The following is a 16,004-nucleotide window of genomic DNA, read 5'->3' on the forward strand; positions in this document are numbered from 1 at the left end:
ATGTGCAATTAAAGATTCAACAAAAGTTAATTTCCGACCGCTGCGACACGGAAAAATTGGCGAAATTGGACATTCAAGCTAAAACTGACCTTTTCATTCCGGAATATTAAACCTCGATAAAACGTTCAAAAACCCCAGAACCGTTACTCCTCCTTTAAATCGAATTTTTGAGTGAACAAATCACAATCCCTTTGATTTCTTTTTCAATTTATATTTGAAATTTTAAACTTTCTTTAGACATAAAATATTTCTTTCTACCTTACTAGTTAGCAAAGCTAGAGAATTTTCTATTTTTGTCTGGACAATCAATTTGTGTTTTAATGTTTTTTGTTTGTAAATCACTAAAACATATGTAAAAGTAGTTGGTATCTTGACGCGCAATTAACAGTCCCACACAGGTCAACTCACAAGATTTTCATTATCTTGTTGAAATCCATCAACTATTTTCATAATCCTGCAATCGCTCTATTTTACATAGAAAAATAAGTAACTATTGTTCTGAAAGATCTAAGTGGCGTGGTCTGATATTATGCTTCAAAACTCAAAATGTTGTAGTCTTCAAAAAAATGTTTCATTTTTGCTAATCTTCTATTATGAAACAAAGTTGGAATCGATACAATGGCGGGATTCACCCGTAAGACGGCAAAAAATAAAACTGAGAGATTGGGGGACGGGGGCGTGTTTGGTGGTAAAAATTGAGCTTTACAACTGAAATCATGATTATGATGTAAGTTGTACTGGAAGAACACCAGAAAAAACACAAAGTTGTGGGAAGAGTTATGCCAAATTAATGTGAAATAATATTACTAGCAATTACTCAAGTTCAGATGCTTTTCAAACTTTTGCCAGCAGTGGAGGAGCGGATGGGTAGGCAATATTGTCAGTTTCGTTGCGCGGTCTTCTACCAGCTCGGCGAGCTCGGTATCCTTTGTACATGATGGCACAGCAACAGCATGGAGCAAAGAAGCAGAGCACGCCGCAGCAGGTTGTCAGAAAAACAACGAAGAGAAGAGTGAGAATCACCATCCTGAAAATATGTTTTATTGAAAATTAAATTCAGATATATCAAATTTTATTTTTTTAAAATTATTTTTGTATTTGTTGTAAAATTTTTGTGCCCATACTATTAATTTACCAGATGTATGATTTGATCTCAAATGGAAGATGATCGTACACCCATACAATAATTGCCCATATATCAAGTGCCAAAATTGATTCCCATATTGCCGGATCCTCAGCTGACATGACAAGATCTAAAACGTTTGGTCTTAAGTTCAAGAAATGAACGAAGAAGAAGAAAAAAAGATGACGGCTCTCTGTCACTCTATGTTTTTCACGAGAAGAGCCATTTGTGGAAGCAGGGCGCCAGTTGAATCTATCGATTTGAAAAGCCGGCCAATGTGAACGCAATGAACTACTAGAGAACACGGAAATAGAGAAACAAGCTCCGCAACTCTCTTAAAGAGTAGTAAGAAAGAGTTTTATGCTTAAAATTGGAAAAGATGTTTAAATACATACTATTAAAGGTGGATTAAATTGGGGGAATGAAAAAAAAGGAAATTATGGGCGCTAAAATGACCGAATATCATAATATAACTTTTCAAGAAATTTTGGAGAATTTTTTATTTCGAGTAAAAAAATGGTGAAAACGCAGTTTTCATTAATCAAATAAACTTCTTTCAGTTTTATAGTTTAATAGTGGTTAAAGTATTTTTATTGTAGGAGTTCAAACGTGTAACAGTGTTTTAGTACTCAAAAAGTGGTGCAACGTTTTTCCCACCACATTTTGACAGAATTGTTTGCAAACTTGTATTATATTTTTTGGTCATTTAGCTGTTTCCCACTGGATGTAGTTCATCTTTAAAGAAGTTATTCAAATGCAGAAGCTAAAAATTTCCTCAAACGCATCAGCAAACAAGTTGCAAAACTTCATTTAAAGAATTTTTGCAGAAAAGAATATCTACTACATCAGGCGGCTCCATTTGAAGTGAAAAAACTTCTGTCGAAAGTTACAATTCATACTGTTCAAAATTTGTTTGAACATACTTCTGTTGGCAAGCCTAGTTGAGCAAACACACTCAAACTAAGTAAAAGACTAATTTCAAAATAGGATATTTCGAAATTTAGAATCGCCAGGAAAATTCATGGCAACAATTATTTTTCGTTTTACTTCTCATACTTTATTCTAAGTGGGTAAAGAACTGAATTTCAAGGACAAAAAACAAAGACAGCAGTAAAAAGTAGAAGGCCAGTAAATTTTAGTAGTAATATTACCAAACTCAGTTCTCAATTTTCCTCTATGACAATGGGCGGAGCTTGTCAGCCAAAATAAATTCCAAGAACAAGGGTGAGTCATCATGGGGCTCCCTGAGCCCAAGCAGACTGCCAGAGTAGTGTAGGGGTATTGCGAAATGCGCACACTCACGCCATACTTGTTGTTTCCCGGAAACCAAAAATGAATGGAAAACACATTTTTGAATGAAAACAACCTTACGTCCAATCAACACCAGTGCACAGGTCTTGATTATCCGTTGACCACTCATAAATTTTTCGAGCCGTTCCCATACGTTGTAATAAACAGTCAATTCCAGATAGAAATATTTTATCAGTTACTTTGTCAAAAGTTGGGTCATCCATGACGAGACAGTAGCTATGACAGGAAGAAGAATGAAGTACAAGAAGCAACTCACAGTCTAGTTAGTCATCGCTATTTACATTTCTTTTCCTATATGTTTACGGAAAGAGGTGGGACATTTCATAATAATTTTGATCCTTGTTTTTTGATTACTATTTCCCTCTTGAGGTCGAAGGCTGGAAGGCCGCAAGGATCTCGGGGTAACACGATACGAAACTTGTTGATTTTAGAATCCCACGACCCCTATAATCTGACGGACCTATCCTTTTGTTGAATGGTATTTCACTTTGTTTTATCCGTCGAACAAATGGAACATAGGCTTCTGCTAGATTTGCACTTCCGATCAACTCGTTAATTTGGATAATTATTGCTATTGCTTTTATAATAAGAAAGAAAAACACTTTACTTTACAAGTGCATTATTAAAATATGTTTGATTCGAAAAAAGCTTACTGTGGTAAACCAGGAGCACAAGCGGCCATATCAGGTTGGTCATTGCACAGATCCGTAATGTAACAACTCATGTAACATGCTTCCAGACAGTTTTCCAATGAGGTGTGACAAGTGACCCACATTCCTAAAAAATGGAAAAAAATTAGGAAAATTGGTTCAAAAGTAAAGTTTAGGATCAATTTTAGTAAAAAATGTATTTAGTAAAAAATGTATTCTGTGCCAAAGTATTTTTGAATGCTTGCTGAGAAAATTTGTTACATGAGTTTATTTTTGAAATCTGTCAAACTCCGATATACGACTCAACATTTTGGCTTTAAAAATTTCGAACGGTTTCTCTGGATGAGTATTTTTCCATGTGGAAGAGGGTATAAAAAGCTGTTTCATAAGAGTTGGTTTAATTTAAAAGAACAGTTTTCCGTCAGTGGCAACATTATGATAGTTTATACTCCAGAAAAAAAGTTTCAAGTAGTTTCGCCTTCAAAAATGGGTTGATGATGTTAGGATCTCAAGGACATTTAAATTAAACCGTATTTATTTTCTTAAAGAAATCTTCATTAAAATCTTTCCCACTAACCAGAAATTGATGACTTCCCCGTTTGCTCAGTTGTGGTCCACGGCAGTGGTGCAGGAGACGTGTTGGGCCATTCTCCGAGTACAATTGGGAAAAGGCCTAAAAACCTAACATTCTGTGAATGTCGTCAAGACATTTTCTTACCGAGCAAGGCCAAGGCCACGAAACTTGAACCCATGAGTCTACTTCAATACAAGTTCAACTGAGTATTTGTTGTCGAGCGGAGAGAGCCAACGAGCGGTGTGCTCTCTCGTTGTTTTATTGCGAAATCGCTTAGTCAGACACTGAAATTAGGAATTCAAAATAGAGATAGCGTCAGATTAAGCAGTCTATCAACAATAAGTCGACTTGGATGTGTTTAAAAAGTTTCGCAAAACTTAAAGCATATGTAGTTTTATAATAGATATGCGAAAATTAAAATTAATGTTATTGTTAAAGTGGTTCTGAAAATTGATGTTCATTGAACTCCAATAAAACATTGCCAATAAACTTAAGTGAAATTGAAAGGAAAATCTTCGGGAAAAATGAAAGGAAATGCGCAAATCATAATGAAAGAGAGCGGAGACGCAGACACACAGAGAAGATACTTTCACAACACGTGCCCGCTGTTATCGATTTTGCCTTGGACTAATAGTCTCTATAAACTAACAAAATAATATCAAAAAGGGTAAAAAAACGGACGCTGCAGAATTTGAAAAGTTCTAACCAAAACTAGCTGAATGCGAACGAATCGCTGCCTGTCGTAAACACGCAGAGAAAAAGTTCAGAGTTCAAAAAACAGAAACATCAAAGATTATGGACAAAAACAACCGAAACAAACAAAATATAGGAAATTCCTGATTTGTAACTATTTGTATTCATGTAAAAGGATTTTTCTTGTGCATTTATTTATGAATTGCGGGATCAAAAATATTTTTCAGTTTTATCAAATGTGACAACTTCATCTTATTGCAATTATCTTTTCACCAATACTTCAACTTTATTTCAGTTAGCTATTTAATTGACAAAATGAATAAGCACAAATATTTTGATATCAGGAGTTTTCTAAAAAAAGTATGCGTTCGGGGGGAATCGAACCCCCGTCGAATGCTTGGAAGGCATCCATGCTGACCATTACACCACGAACGCGGTTGAGAGGCCACAATGTATTTCACAACAGAAGATAAGCAGCAAAGTATTCCTATAACCAGATTGAAGACATTAATTTGGTACATCCACAATGAAAGAAATTGCGCAGAAGACACAAGATAGAGATAACAACAGGATAAGGACCGAACTAACCAACACTTCTAATAAATTGCTTCGGCTATTCTAGATCAAACAGCGTTCGTGGTGTAATGGTCAGCATGGATGCCTTCCAAGCATTCGACGGGGGTTCGATTCCCCCCGAACGCAGAATATTTTGTTAAGAAGCATTCAGTAAGTCATCCGGGAAATCTTGGCACTTAACTTTCTGGTAAAAGGGTTTTCTTGTAAATGTTTTTGTTAAAATCCTTATTGTTGCTAAAACAAAACAGTAAAGCAGTAACAATAGACAATTACCAGGTAATTGTGTAGTAAATATCTGTTCCCCAACACGAGAAGTATGTACTCCAATATTTCATTCATTCATTCATGGAAGTCATATTTGTATTATTTCTAACTGTAAGTCTCAAAAATATAATTCGATTTCATATGCTGGTTCCGATTAACATAAGCACCTATTGTAAATTTAACGTTAATTTTTCTTAGAAAATAAGTGTTTTTTTACTTCAAAAAGAATTTTTAAAAAACCGTTGTATTTTATAGGCACATTGGGAGATAATAGAGTAATACCGGTAATATGAGATGAAACACAGATTGAGTATAAAGTATTAGCCTAGAATTGAATGAAACGCCTATACCAAGATAAACATTAAAAAGAATCACCCGACAATGTAAAAATTCAGGAGCAAACATAAAGCGATATGAAAAAAGAACAACACAGACTATTGAAACGTGATAAATTGGTTGAAAAGACTTATTAGGCAAAAAGTAACAACAATTTTTATATCCAAAGAACTAATTGACGTCCGCTTTGACAAATACTGAACGACACCCTCCAGCTGTCTTATGTGTCACCTTTTCGGTGAAATTTTCCTGCAAAATATGGATTGATATGAATTCAATACAGAATCATGGCCTGACACTCACTCCATACTTAACGATTTTATAAATCCCCACAAATATCAGAGTGAAGAAGATAATTGCAATGACAACGATGTGCGTTTTGATGAATTCCACTGAAAACAAAATTCAATAAGTTCATATGGTTAATATGGGAAATAAAATTGCTTACAAACTCCTCCAGTAGTCTGGAAAGTAATCAAAAAGTAGTTGCGGACATTATCGACAACTTCGTTTACACACTTTCTCTGAAAATATCAATTTTAATACAAATAAAACACATCGTGCTTGAACTTACATCTCGGCAAGATCCTTTTGAGCAACGGACACCATCTCGAAGGTAAACATGACCAGGAACAGGAGCACACGTTCCGTTGTAGTCACGACAGCACAGACGGCAAGAAAGTTCCACTGGAAATTTAAATTAGAAGTGAAATTTTTTTGGTGTGAAATTTAAACTTACAATCTTCGCAAATGCAGCTCTTCTTTCCAATACTCATTTTTTCACAGAACGGTAAGCAAACACCATTTAGGCATTCACCACCTTCAAGACACTCTTGACCATCTCTGACTGGGGGAGCGGATGGGCATTCACCAGAGAAACCGCTGAAATTGATAAAAAAGACTACACAATTTAAAAAGATTTACTCACTTGCATACAGCATCAGCTTTACATAAAAGGGAATCTCCTGGTAAACAGACATGGGTAGAGTTGTGGAACTGACAGGTTGGTGTGCAGCAAATATGGTTTAGGGGTGAACATTTTGCGCCAACAGCGAGCCGGCAGAATTTGTCGCAGCAATTGAACTCTGGAAAAAATAATATTTAAAAAATTAGTTAAAGCAATTCTTACCGTTGTCAGTATCCACACCATTATCACATTCCTCGCCATCTTCAACAATTCCATTACCACAAAATGATGTCATTTCTTCTTGGAAGCAGCTTTCCCATTTTCCAATAAGCACGTCTCGAATGAGTTTCCGTGAGCAGGGAGAGAAAAGCTGAAATTTGGTATACTGAAGTGAAAGAGTGCCAAGTTGGCATACCACATTGTTGGCATCGTATCCTTTCTGAGCATACTGACTCATCAGATACTTTCCACCGTTTTGATCATTTGGACTGCATTCTTCAACATCTGGATCGTCACTGTCGATTGTAGGATCATGAGTGGCGCCCCAAGCGTGGCCGTACTCTGCAATAGATGTATGAAGTTTTGATCAATTTAAATCTATTTCCATACCATGTGAGACTACAATGTCAATTTCCTTGGTAATCAGTGGATAAGTCGATTGCTCAGAATTCGCGAAGCTAGTGGAGAGAAGTACATTGATATAAGCAACTCTTCCATTAAACGTTTCTTGTTTGGAGCATATTCCACCAGCCGTTTCGTCCCACTTTTTGTAGCTCACATAGGCCAGACCAAGTGTGGCGACTTCTCGAAACGTTCGTGCTGTTACAAGATGTACCAAACAGAAATCCTTTGATCCCTCAGCAAAAGCAAACTCCTGAAATCAAGATACATCAATGCTATGTATTTGAAAAGTTAAATCATACCCGGAGCAACCGTTCCACTTCCCATATTCTAGAATACGAGTTGTAATGAGAGTCAGAGGCGTTTGGGCGATCGAGAACTTTGATTTCCTTGATGGAGAATCCCATATTTTGAAACCTTGAAAAAATAAGAACTGATGTATTTATACATATTTCATGTCTTTATAGTTTTGTATTAATAAACCAAGAATTCATGAGACTGCCTACTTTCTGGCGCGAAAATGGCGGCAGCAGAGAGAGAGAGCATGTGGCGAAGATATATTCAGGTCTCTTCGCAACGGGATATTCGCGCGCCAAAACGGTAGGCTTTCTCATGATCTCATGGTTTCTTAGAAGATAATATTTAGTATGTATTACAAAGTAAATTTGTTAAATTCCCATACCTTCCTCTCCCAGATATATCGTCTTCCTTTCCAACATCCCAATTGATCGGCGTGTAGATTTCGTTAACACGGGCAATCATGTTCACAAGGAACTTTGTGACGATTCCTGTGTTATTTTTGCCAAAAATTGAGTAGAACGAGTAATCGGCCACGAGCTTCAATGTACATCTATTACGCTTCACGTTCAAAACATCTTTTCGTCGATCGCTTGGAATTGCAATGGCTCTTCGGTGTTTAAGAAATGGGTTGGCACGGCGGAATGAGACCTGAAAAAACACAATTTGGAAGCATTTCGACACATATATGTCAACTCTTTTACCTGATTCCGCACCGGCATCGCAGACAAGTCTAAATTCAAATCTAAGTCTGATTCAAAGTATCCAACAACAGGCCCAAGATCATCAGAAAGTTGATGCGGGTAAGATGGCTCTAGATGTAACGTGTCATCAACAAAGTATAAACTTCCTATGTAAACGTTTTCTTCGAGTTGCGTCAAAACTGCTCTTCCTGCTCGTGGCTCTGCAAATTGGAACAGATATTAACACAAATTCCAAGAAACAAGATACCTCTGACTGTTCCAATGTATTCATCTCGTGGAACGATTTGGGGGCCGTCTTGTGTAAACACTTTGAAGTTTTCGTGAAATGTGGAATGATTCGGTTCAAGATCTACTACATACTCTTGATCTGAAATAATCATTATTGAAGTTGAAACATTTAAACAAGACTTACCAAGAAACTCAAAATGAACAACCGATTGCCGAGTACTCCGTTGAAATCTGATTGGTGCATGTCGTTTCACACGTGTATTGAATGCATCTGGAAAATCAAATTATTGAAAAAATATGTTGTTCTTTTTTAACTTACCGCTTTTCAAAATACCTAAAACTAAAAAAATGAGTAATGATCTGTCCTGTATCTTCATATGATGCGGTCTTAAAAATAAAATAAATAGAAAATTAATTTAGAGCTAAAATAAACAAATAAGCGCATAGAAACACAAATCAATAAAAGTAAAAAAATATTGAAATTTTTCGAAAAAGCCAACGAAAGAATATATGTCAACAGAGGACAGATGATCATAAAAACTAACTTTTCACGAGAAAAAACACTATTAATCAACTCTTAGCAACCCGATAATGCTATGAGGAAAATATGGAGGGTGTGGCCGTGTAAGAGGGGGAAACTCGGTCATGTCGCCCGTAGTACACTCGGACAAGTCATGTTTGTCATAAAGACGTTTTTGTTTGTTACTTTGTGGGAAATGTAGTGAATTTGCTTTTTTTTAATGCAGAAACAGATATTGATTATTGTTTTGGTGGTGAACAAGCATTAAATTTATGTAGCATGAAGACGTTTATCTAAGAAAGACTGTAAAAAGATGTATTAATTTTTTAATACTTAAAATAATTCAATTCATAAATAACAGCAGCGCCCAACAGCTCTGAATACTAAAAACGATACATAAATTCTTATCAGTTGTAGGTTAAACTCTTGTTAGGCACTCGGTAAAAGGAATAGACAAACAAATTTGGCACGTTTGCAGCTTGATGCTATTGCTTGAAAAGCTGTTGTAAATTTTAACATCAAATTTTTTACATTAACCATTTTATTTCTTAAGTGCAAAAATTAATTTTTAAAAACATTAAACTATGTTAACAAACTGACAAACTAAAAACATTTATAGTTTATTCTCATCAAGAAGCTTAACGATTTCTTCCTCAAAACTTTTCGGGTTTGTCGACGGACCAAATCTGAAAATTAAATTTGTAAATGATATTTCAATAATACCATGCATACCTCGCCACAACTTTTCCTTGTCTGTTCACTAGAAATTTTGTAAAATTCCATTTGATTGCATCGAAAAGAGTTCCACCCTGTTCCTTTTTTAAAAATGTCCATAGGGGTTCTTCTTCTCCAATCAATGGCCCACCATTCACTGTTACTTTTCCATAAAGATCTGGTTCAAAACTAAATTTTTCGTTTACAAACTTGTTAATATCTGCTTCACAGTGAGGTTCCTACAAAGTAATATTATAGTATAAGAAATTTAATTCAAACCACAAGCCTGAAATCCAAATTGGTTGCATGGAAAAGCAGCAACGCGTAGTCCACGCAAATGATATTTGTCGTTCAGAGACTTCAGTTCTTTGTAGTTGGAATTTGTCAGTCCGCAGTATGATGCAACATTCACTATGATGACAACAAGTCCGCTAAAAATGCATATTTTTTATTTTTCAAATTTAAAATAACTTAAAAGTATTTTACCTGTATTTGTCTAAAGAAACCAAATCTCCACTATTGTCTCTTACACTGAAATCATAAATTGTCCCCGTCGACATATCAATTTTCAATCTCTGGTTCAGCAATGAAATAAAGAAATGAAATGCGTTATCATCGTTTACCAATTTTTGAACGTACATGTTTGTTAACTTTTCATCACATTCACTGATAATTCACAAAATGCAAATTAAGAAAAATTGGCTCATTGTTCATAAACGTTTAGTTTACAAGAACTGGATCCTTGCACATTGTCGGAAATTTCTAAAATTATAGCATTAAAAAAAATAAAGTTTGATGTAGGCGCATTTTGACGTACAACACTAACACATAAATTTGTAAAAACCTTTTTTTGTTAATAACTTTCATTTCAGAGCCTCGTAATTAGTGCAAACATTTTTCTGACCTTGTGAACATTTTTGAGCCAAATTGTGTTTTCATACATTTCTATCACTCGATTAATTTTTGATATTGAAATGAACTTTGTGGGAAACGTGGAATCATCTTTTAATGTCAACATTAGAAAAGGTTAAGTTTATATTCGGCAACACCAACCTATCCTAAAACAATAAAATATCACAATTTGTTTATGATATATCTTAAATGTGAATAGTGCCACATTTATAGAATACCAAATTTTCTCAAATCTATATCTCATAAATATTATTCATCAATTGTCATTTAAATAAAGTTTTGTGCCAAATAGTCTTGATCATTCACAAGACCGCATTTTTCTACACACTCGAAATATATAATTAACGCGCACCAAATTCTTCAGAGCAGTAAGAATAAAGTCAGTGCTCACAAATGTCGACGCTCACAAGTGTTGCTAGACTGATAACTTTTTTATTTATATTGTTTCAAAAAACAGGTAAGTTTTGCAATTAGCTTGATAGTAAGATGTTCTTCTAGAGTGCACCGATTGCAAAATAAACACCATTTCTGACGTTTCCAAGAATTGCACAGTGGTTTATGGCGACATAATCGTCAATTCCACATTCAATTATACTTTCCCATTTTTATCGGAAAAACTTTCAAACATTGAAAAAGTTATTGGGCGCGTGATTCTCAAGGACACAGCGTTCAAGAATTTGTCATTTTTATCATCATTGGAGAGCATTTATTACAAACCTGAACAAGATTTCAGGAATACCGGTATGTACAAAAAATTCGAGATTGGAACATAACGTTTGGATTTGAATTTCAGCTTTACAAAATTGCCTTTCCATTCGGAATAATTTACTGTTAGAAGATTTGGGAATGATTAAGCTCGTAAATTTTACTCTGGAATCTATTCCGACCGATTGGCAGTTTTATTCGTAACAATTTTCTCGAAAAGAAAAAGGCTGTAAATATTATTTTCAGAGTCTACATTTCTGAAAACCCAAAACTTTGCATTTCATTAGAACAGTCTGAAAAGTGGCTTTTGTCTGACAGAGTATACTTTCCACCAATGATATATTGTGGAATTAACGTTCTAGAGACCAATTCAAATTTTATCAAATTTAAAGTTTTGAACGGTACTAGTAAGTGAACATTTTTCAATCAAATCCAAGTTTAACCCAAGTAAAAAGTATTTTAGAAATATTTTGTAGTACATCTAGCCCCAAAGCATATTTTTATGATCTCATGCCTCTTGGCTGTCAAGTATTTGAAGTTGGCATTTGGATAAAAGACAATTCAGTAAAAACATAAATGGTTTAAATTGTTCAAATATGTTTTTTCCAGAATGAAACTGAACTTAATCGTTTCTATACCGCTTTAGAAAGCGTTGAAACTGTTTTAGGGTCCATAGCCATACGAAATACCACTTTGAAATCATTGAACTTCAAGAATTTGGTTAAAATATATAACAAGCATTACGATGATCCAGGTATACGACTTCAAACTAAAAATAGTATCTAAATTAAAATTCTTTTAAGAATACTATGGTGGACGCGGAACACAAGCGATTAATATACAAAATAATGTAAAACTTACCGATATTCAATTTCCAAAACTCTCAATTATTCATCATTTCGGTAAAACTCCGTTTGTTGTAGCCACTGGAAATCCATTATTTGCATGCACCCCAAAAACTTGTAATGTGTTCATGAAACTTTTCCGTTTCAAAGTTGAAGAATGTGGATGTGGTAAAATACTTATGATTGAAGAATCGTGGGGATTCAAATTTTTAGGGATTGTTCCAAAATTTAACGAAGGTAGTAAGAAGTCGGATATAATGATGTTAATAATCGACTCTGTCACATGTGCACTTATAACTACATTAGTTTATGGAAGGCTGTTGCTGCGAATATGGGATCCTGAGTTTTCGGTAAGCTACTTCCAGCTCTCAATGACTGCATATTTATGTATATGTGCTATCGAAGCATTGTATTCAGTAACCAATAACATACAGGTTTCAACATTAGCTTTATTCAACTTAAGATGTATTTTTTTTAGTTTCACGATGGACTCGACTATTCATGGTTTGTTGGGTTGCAATTTCTATTTATTTCTAATAATGAAAATTATTATTTTCAAACTATAAATATCATCTACGCCAATAGAATTTCCCTTCTTTTGTCGTGTTGCCTATATCGAACTATTGCATTTGTCAGGTTTGACTATGGAAAAGGCGCAATGTGTATATCATTTTTGGTTTTTATTTTTTCGAATATTTGGAGTTTTTATGGTCTTCTGGAAACAAACACTGACGATATTATTGTGCAAGGAATTAAATTTTCTTATGGAATTTATCTACTTAACTGGATAACACTAGCGGTTTCAACGTCGACAATGCTGTTCCTCTACATTTATCTGCGCAAAAACTTTCAGGGCTACCCAGCTATGGTTTCCCATCAGAACAGACTTTCCGTTGCGTTTTTGTTGCAAGCATTGCTAACATTTGTTTTTTGTGGATTTCCGGATTCAATTTTTGAAAGCTGGTACCGAGATATGAAGCATCTTGAAATTGTGAGAGCACGAAGGGTTTTTGCATACTATGTAAGTATCACATTGAAACATTTGATTTGGAAAATATTCTTTTGAAGTACAGCAGTACTATCACACGTTGGCATTATTTGGCATATGCGATAATTTTAAGGTGACTGAAATATTTCACAGAACAACATTTACTTTCTGTCTTTTCAGTATTTTTACTCGTGATATGCTTTCTAGAATTGAAATTCGTGTGGCTTCTGTGACTTCAACCTTAAAGTTGGTCCTACTGGTTTTTGATTTCAATACCAATACATTTCAGATCAACTCCAATTACAATTTCACGTGGTGTACTTAAGAAATAATCATATAATATTGGCCTTTTCTTTTTTTGGTCTGTCATTATGACACGGGTACAATATATGAATAAACAGAATTTATGGTATTTTCAGCTTAGTGCTGAAAACAAAATAATTATAAGGTACTGAAAACTAAAGACTGGTAGAGAAAGTTGCTAAATGCACATGATTCTATTATATTTCTAGTTTGCCGTACTCAAAAATTGACGATGATACTATCAACTGCCGTTTTTCTTTTTTCGTTGGAATTATTTCCAAGCGGTCGTGAGTATTTTAAAATTGGACAATAAAACATTGTAACACTAAAGTTTAGACTGTACGGACTGTACACTCATTTTCCCAATTTCACTTCTCTCTAATAACTGTACTTCGATGTCCGGAGATATTGTTATAGACGGAAAAAACACAACTACTTTGCTTGAAAATCATCTTCAATATCCGGAAAGTTTAGTTTCAGACAATTATGATTATTCTAGATTTTCAGACTCTTTTGCAAAAGTTTTCAAAAGTTGAAAAATGGAGCGAATCAATTAGAGTTATCCATACAGATTTTAAAGATTTTGCGTTTTTTAAATCACTTGCCAGTGTTGAAACTTCATTTCCTAATACTATTTTTGGTAAGCAATGGATTTTGTACGCCAGTTAATATTCAGTCTCAGATGAAAGTAACATCAATAGTGTAATGGGCTACGCCACGTTATGGATTGAGTCTAATCCAAATGTAACTAATCTTGGTATGCCAAATTTGAAATCCGTAATAGCAGATGTTTTGCCAACTGTGAGAATTGTATATGGGTTAATCACGAATATGTAAACTTTAACATTTTATGTTAATATTTTAGACTTTATATTCAAGAAAATACTGAATTATGTCTGTCAGAAGAAGAATTTTGGAAGTTGAGAAATTTTCAGAGATCTTTTTTATTTGGCATGAAAATTTGTGGACCTGTTACAAGTGAGTTGAAAGTAAAATATAGATTTCTGTAATTATATAATTATTTTAGAACATTATTGTTCGCAAAGTTCTTTCCAATATTTTGATATGCCACTTGGATGCCAGATACTTCTTTCCGGGATTTGGCTAAGAGATTTGACGGTAGGCAGAAAACTTCTTTTCCCCTTTTCGAGTACTTAAGCATTGTAGAACACAACATACCAATCCCACCTGAATCAGGCATTCTCCACGGTTGAAGAAGTACACGGCCCCATTGTAGTATTCCGTACAGACTTAACCAACTTATCCTTCCCAAATCTTCACACTATTCGAAGCCAGTTCTATGATGGGCAAAATGGTATAAACCTCCATATTTAAATACAGAATGCCTAAAATTACAATTTAGATTGGCAATGGCAAGTGTTGATAATACGAGGAAATTATTTCCTAACATCGGTTGAATTTTCAAAACTGAAAAACTGGTACCATTTTGGAAGAGAGCCGCAACTGACAAACTCCGCAAACTATATTTGGAATTATACACCAGAGAATTGCAAATTATTCCTGAAAATACCATTTTTCTTCATAAAAGACACATACAGCAATTGTGGTATAATACCAATTATTAATGACGGCATTTTAACTCCATGGCTTTTTGTCCAGTATTTAGAGAAAGCATTTTCTTTTTCTACAAACTTTATTTTGTGTTTATATCTTTCTGTGCGACTTTTCAAGAGCAACGTTCTGTGAACTTTTTCCACTTTGAAATTGTCACACTCATACTTCTTACAATGTCAGAAAATCTGTTTGTAAATATCGATTATATTCACGTAATTATAATTATTGAATTCAAAAACCTATATATTTGTTAGTTTAGATATTCGATGATAATGGATTTGCGATTCCTTTTGGTTTGAGGTCAATTTTTCTAAATAGGGACAATGCACTTTTTAATCAAATTTCCAATGTTATGTATGCGAATCGTCTCGCTTTACTTATGTCGTGCTCTTTATATCGTCCATTTTATTTGACAAAGTTTGAAAACCAGTATCACGAAATTTTAAGAAATTACTTTCAGTCTCAATTACGAAAAATACGCATTGTTAGTGTCTTGTATGGTATTTGTTGTTTCTAATGTTTGGAACCTGTCAGTCATGGAAACCTTGGTAACTCACATCAGAAAATCAAGCCGTTGTCATTTTTTTCAGCAAAATAACTTTGCCTATGTGTTGTTTCAAATGAACTGGTTAACATTAATTGTGACCCCAGTCTCTGGAATAGCTGTGAAAATGATTTTGAGAAAGACATATTCCACGTATAATGAGCTAGCGGTACATCATAATCGATTGTCATTTGGTTTATTTCTTCAGGTGTGCTACAATATTGTGTGTTATCTAGATTTACTTTCAGGCATTGTGGAACTTCATTATTTGTGGTTACTCGGATGGTCTGAATCAAATGTTACTCAAAGTATCTCCTTGGCTAGAACTTGTTCGGCAATGGGAAAAGTTTTTTTACTGGGTATGTTAATTTGATAGATATTTATCTCATATGTTTTATTTGTTGAAGTATGGCGGCATTATGATGAGATGGCACTACTCAATGTTGATCATCATTATGATGTGAGTTTATGTTTCCTTTGTTTATACGTTGCTCTGAAATCTAAACCTTTGTTTATTTCAGAGTCTACCTGCGGAGCACCTTTGTCAAATTCCCTATCAAGACAACCATAACATCTGTTGGAAGTTCTTCAAGAGCTATTCTAAATTGAAACTT

At 34.5% G+C, this 16,004-nt stretch overlaps 3 protein-coding genes, 3 non-coding genes and 1 pseudogene across 9 annotated transcripts; 3 read left to right on the forward strand and 4 right to left on the reverse strand.

Annotated features, from left to right (window-relative positions):
* Positions 1–556: 556 nt before the first annotated feature.
* Positions 557–3,942, reverse strand: ZK154.6. 2 transcript variants are annotated; one of them, NM_001029816.3, is made up of 4 exons: positions 3,803–3,942; positions 3,662–3,757; positions 3,088–3,211; positions 557–1,027 (listed from the first exon to the last, which is right to left on the reverse strand). In NM_001029816.3, the coding sequence occupies exons 1-4, from the start codon at positions 3,834–3,836 to the stop codon at positions 835–837; spliced, it is 447 nt and encodes a 148-aa protein (NP_001024987.1). In that variant the 5' UTR covers positions 3,837–3,942; the 3' UTR covers positions 557–834. The 2 variants fall into 2 exon arrangements, with proteins under 2 accessions (NP_001024987.1, NP_001024988.1); NM_001029817.5 differs by lacking the exons at positions 3,088–3,211; positions 3,662–3,757; positions 3,803–3,942 and adding exons at positions 1,136–1,253; positions 2,495–2,652 and having other exon boundaries at positions 563–1,027.
* A 762-nt stretch (positions 3,943–4,704) lies between these two features.
* On the forward strand, positions 4,705–4,794 carry ZK154.8. The gene has a single exon (NR_071581.1). It is a non-coding gene; the product is annotated as an Unclassified non-coding RNA ZK154.8 (non-coding RNA).
* On the reverse strand, positions 4,715–4,786 carry ZK154.t4. The gene has a single exon. It is a non-coding gene; the product is annotated as a tRNA-Gly (tRNA).
* A 187-nt stretch (positions 4,795–4,981) lies between the features above and the next one.
* On the forward strand, positions 4,982–5,053 carry ZK154.t3. The gene has a single exon. It is a non-coding gene; the product is annotated as a tRNA-Gly (tRNA).
* Positions 5,054–5,253: 200 nt separating this feature from the next.
* adm-4 (Disintegrin and metalloproteinase domain-containing protein 17 homolog) lies at positions 5,254–8,677 on the reverse strand. The gene is made up of 15 exons (NM_076917.7): positions 8,604–8,677; positions 8,469–8,555; positions 8,304–8,423; positions 8,057–8,256; positions 7,738–8,003; positions 7,358–7,472; positions 7,044–7,308; positions 6,850–6,995; positions 6,657–6,804; positions 6,456–6,612; positions 6,267–6,409; positions 6,102–6,214; positions 5,976–6,051; positions 5,831–5,919; positions 5,254–5,776 (listed from the first exon to the last, which is right to left on the reverse strand). The coding sequence occupies exons 1-15, from the start codon at positions 8,659–8,661 to the stop codon at positions 5,699–5,701; spliced, it is 2,061 nt and encodes a 686-aa protein (NP_509318.1). The 5' UTR covers positions 8,662–8,677; the 3' UTR covers positions 5,254–5,698.
* A 650-nt stretch (positions 8,678–9,327) lies between these two features.
* On the reverse strand, positions 9,328–10,159 carry gpx-7 (Glutathione peroxidase; the record flags this gene model as incomplete). 2 transcript variants are annotated; one of them, NM_001129699.5, is made up of 4 exons in its annotated part: positions 9,331–9,490; positions 9,537–9,757; positions 9,805–9,949; positions 10,005–10,159. In NM_001129699.5, 4 exons carry the CDS (start codon positions 10,157–10,159, stop codon positions 9,418–9,420), a joined length of 594 nt encoding a protein of 197 aa, NP_001123171.1. In that variant the 3' UTR covers positions 9,331–9,417. The 2 variants fall into 2 exon arrangements, with proteins under 2 accessions (NP_001359951.1, NP_001123171.1); NM_001373375.2 differs by having other exon boundaries at positions 9,328–9,490; positions 9,537–9,949.
* A 664-nt stretch (positions 10,160–10,823) lies between these two features.
* Positions 10,824–16,001, forward strand: irld-13 (annotated as a pseudogene). Its single transcript has 26 exons — positions 10,824–10,887; positions 10,929–11,171; positions 11,224–11,335; positions 11,382–11,542; positions 11,599–11,699; positions 11,745–11,889; positions 11,939–12,148; positions 12,194–12,414; positions 12,459–13,001; positions 13,049–13,101; positions 13,149–13,214; positions 13,258–13,416; positions 13,481–13,558; positions 13,608–13,734; positions 13,778–13,911; positions 13,954–14,089; positions 14,137–14,249; positions 14,299–14,390; positions 14,439–14,586; positions 14,635–15,058; positions 15,106–15,263; positions 15,307–15,394; positions 15,437–15,598; positions 15,639–15,749; positions 15,798–15,850; positions 15,912–16,001. Coding segments are annotated over exons 1-26 (3,992 nt in total).
* Positions 16,002–16,004: the final 3 nt, after the last annotated feature.

The sequence above is a fragment of the Caenorhabditis elegans genome, chromosome X (genome assembly GCF_000002985.6).
Source record: "Caenorhabditis elegans chromosome X".
Taxonomy (NCBI): Eukaryota; Metazoa; Nematoda; class Chromadorea; order Rhabditida; family Rhabditidae; genus Caenorhabditis; species Caenorhabditis elegans.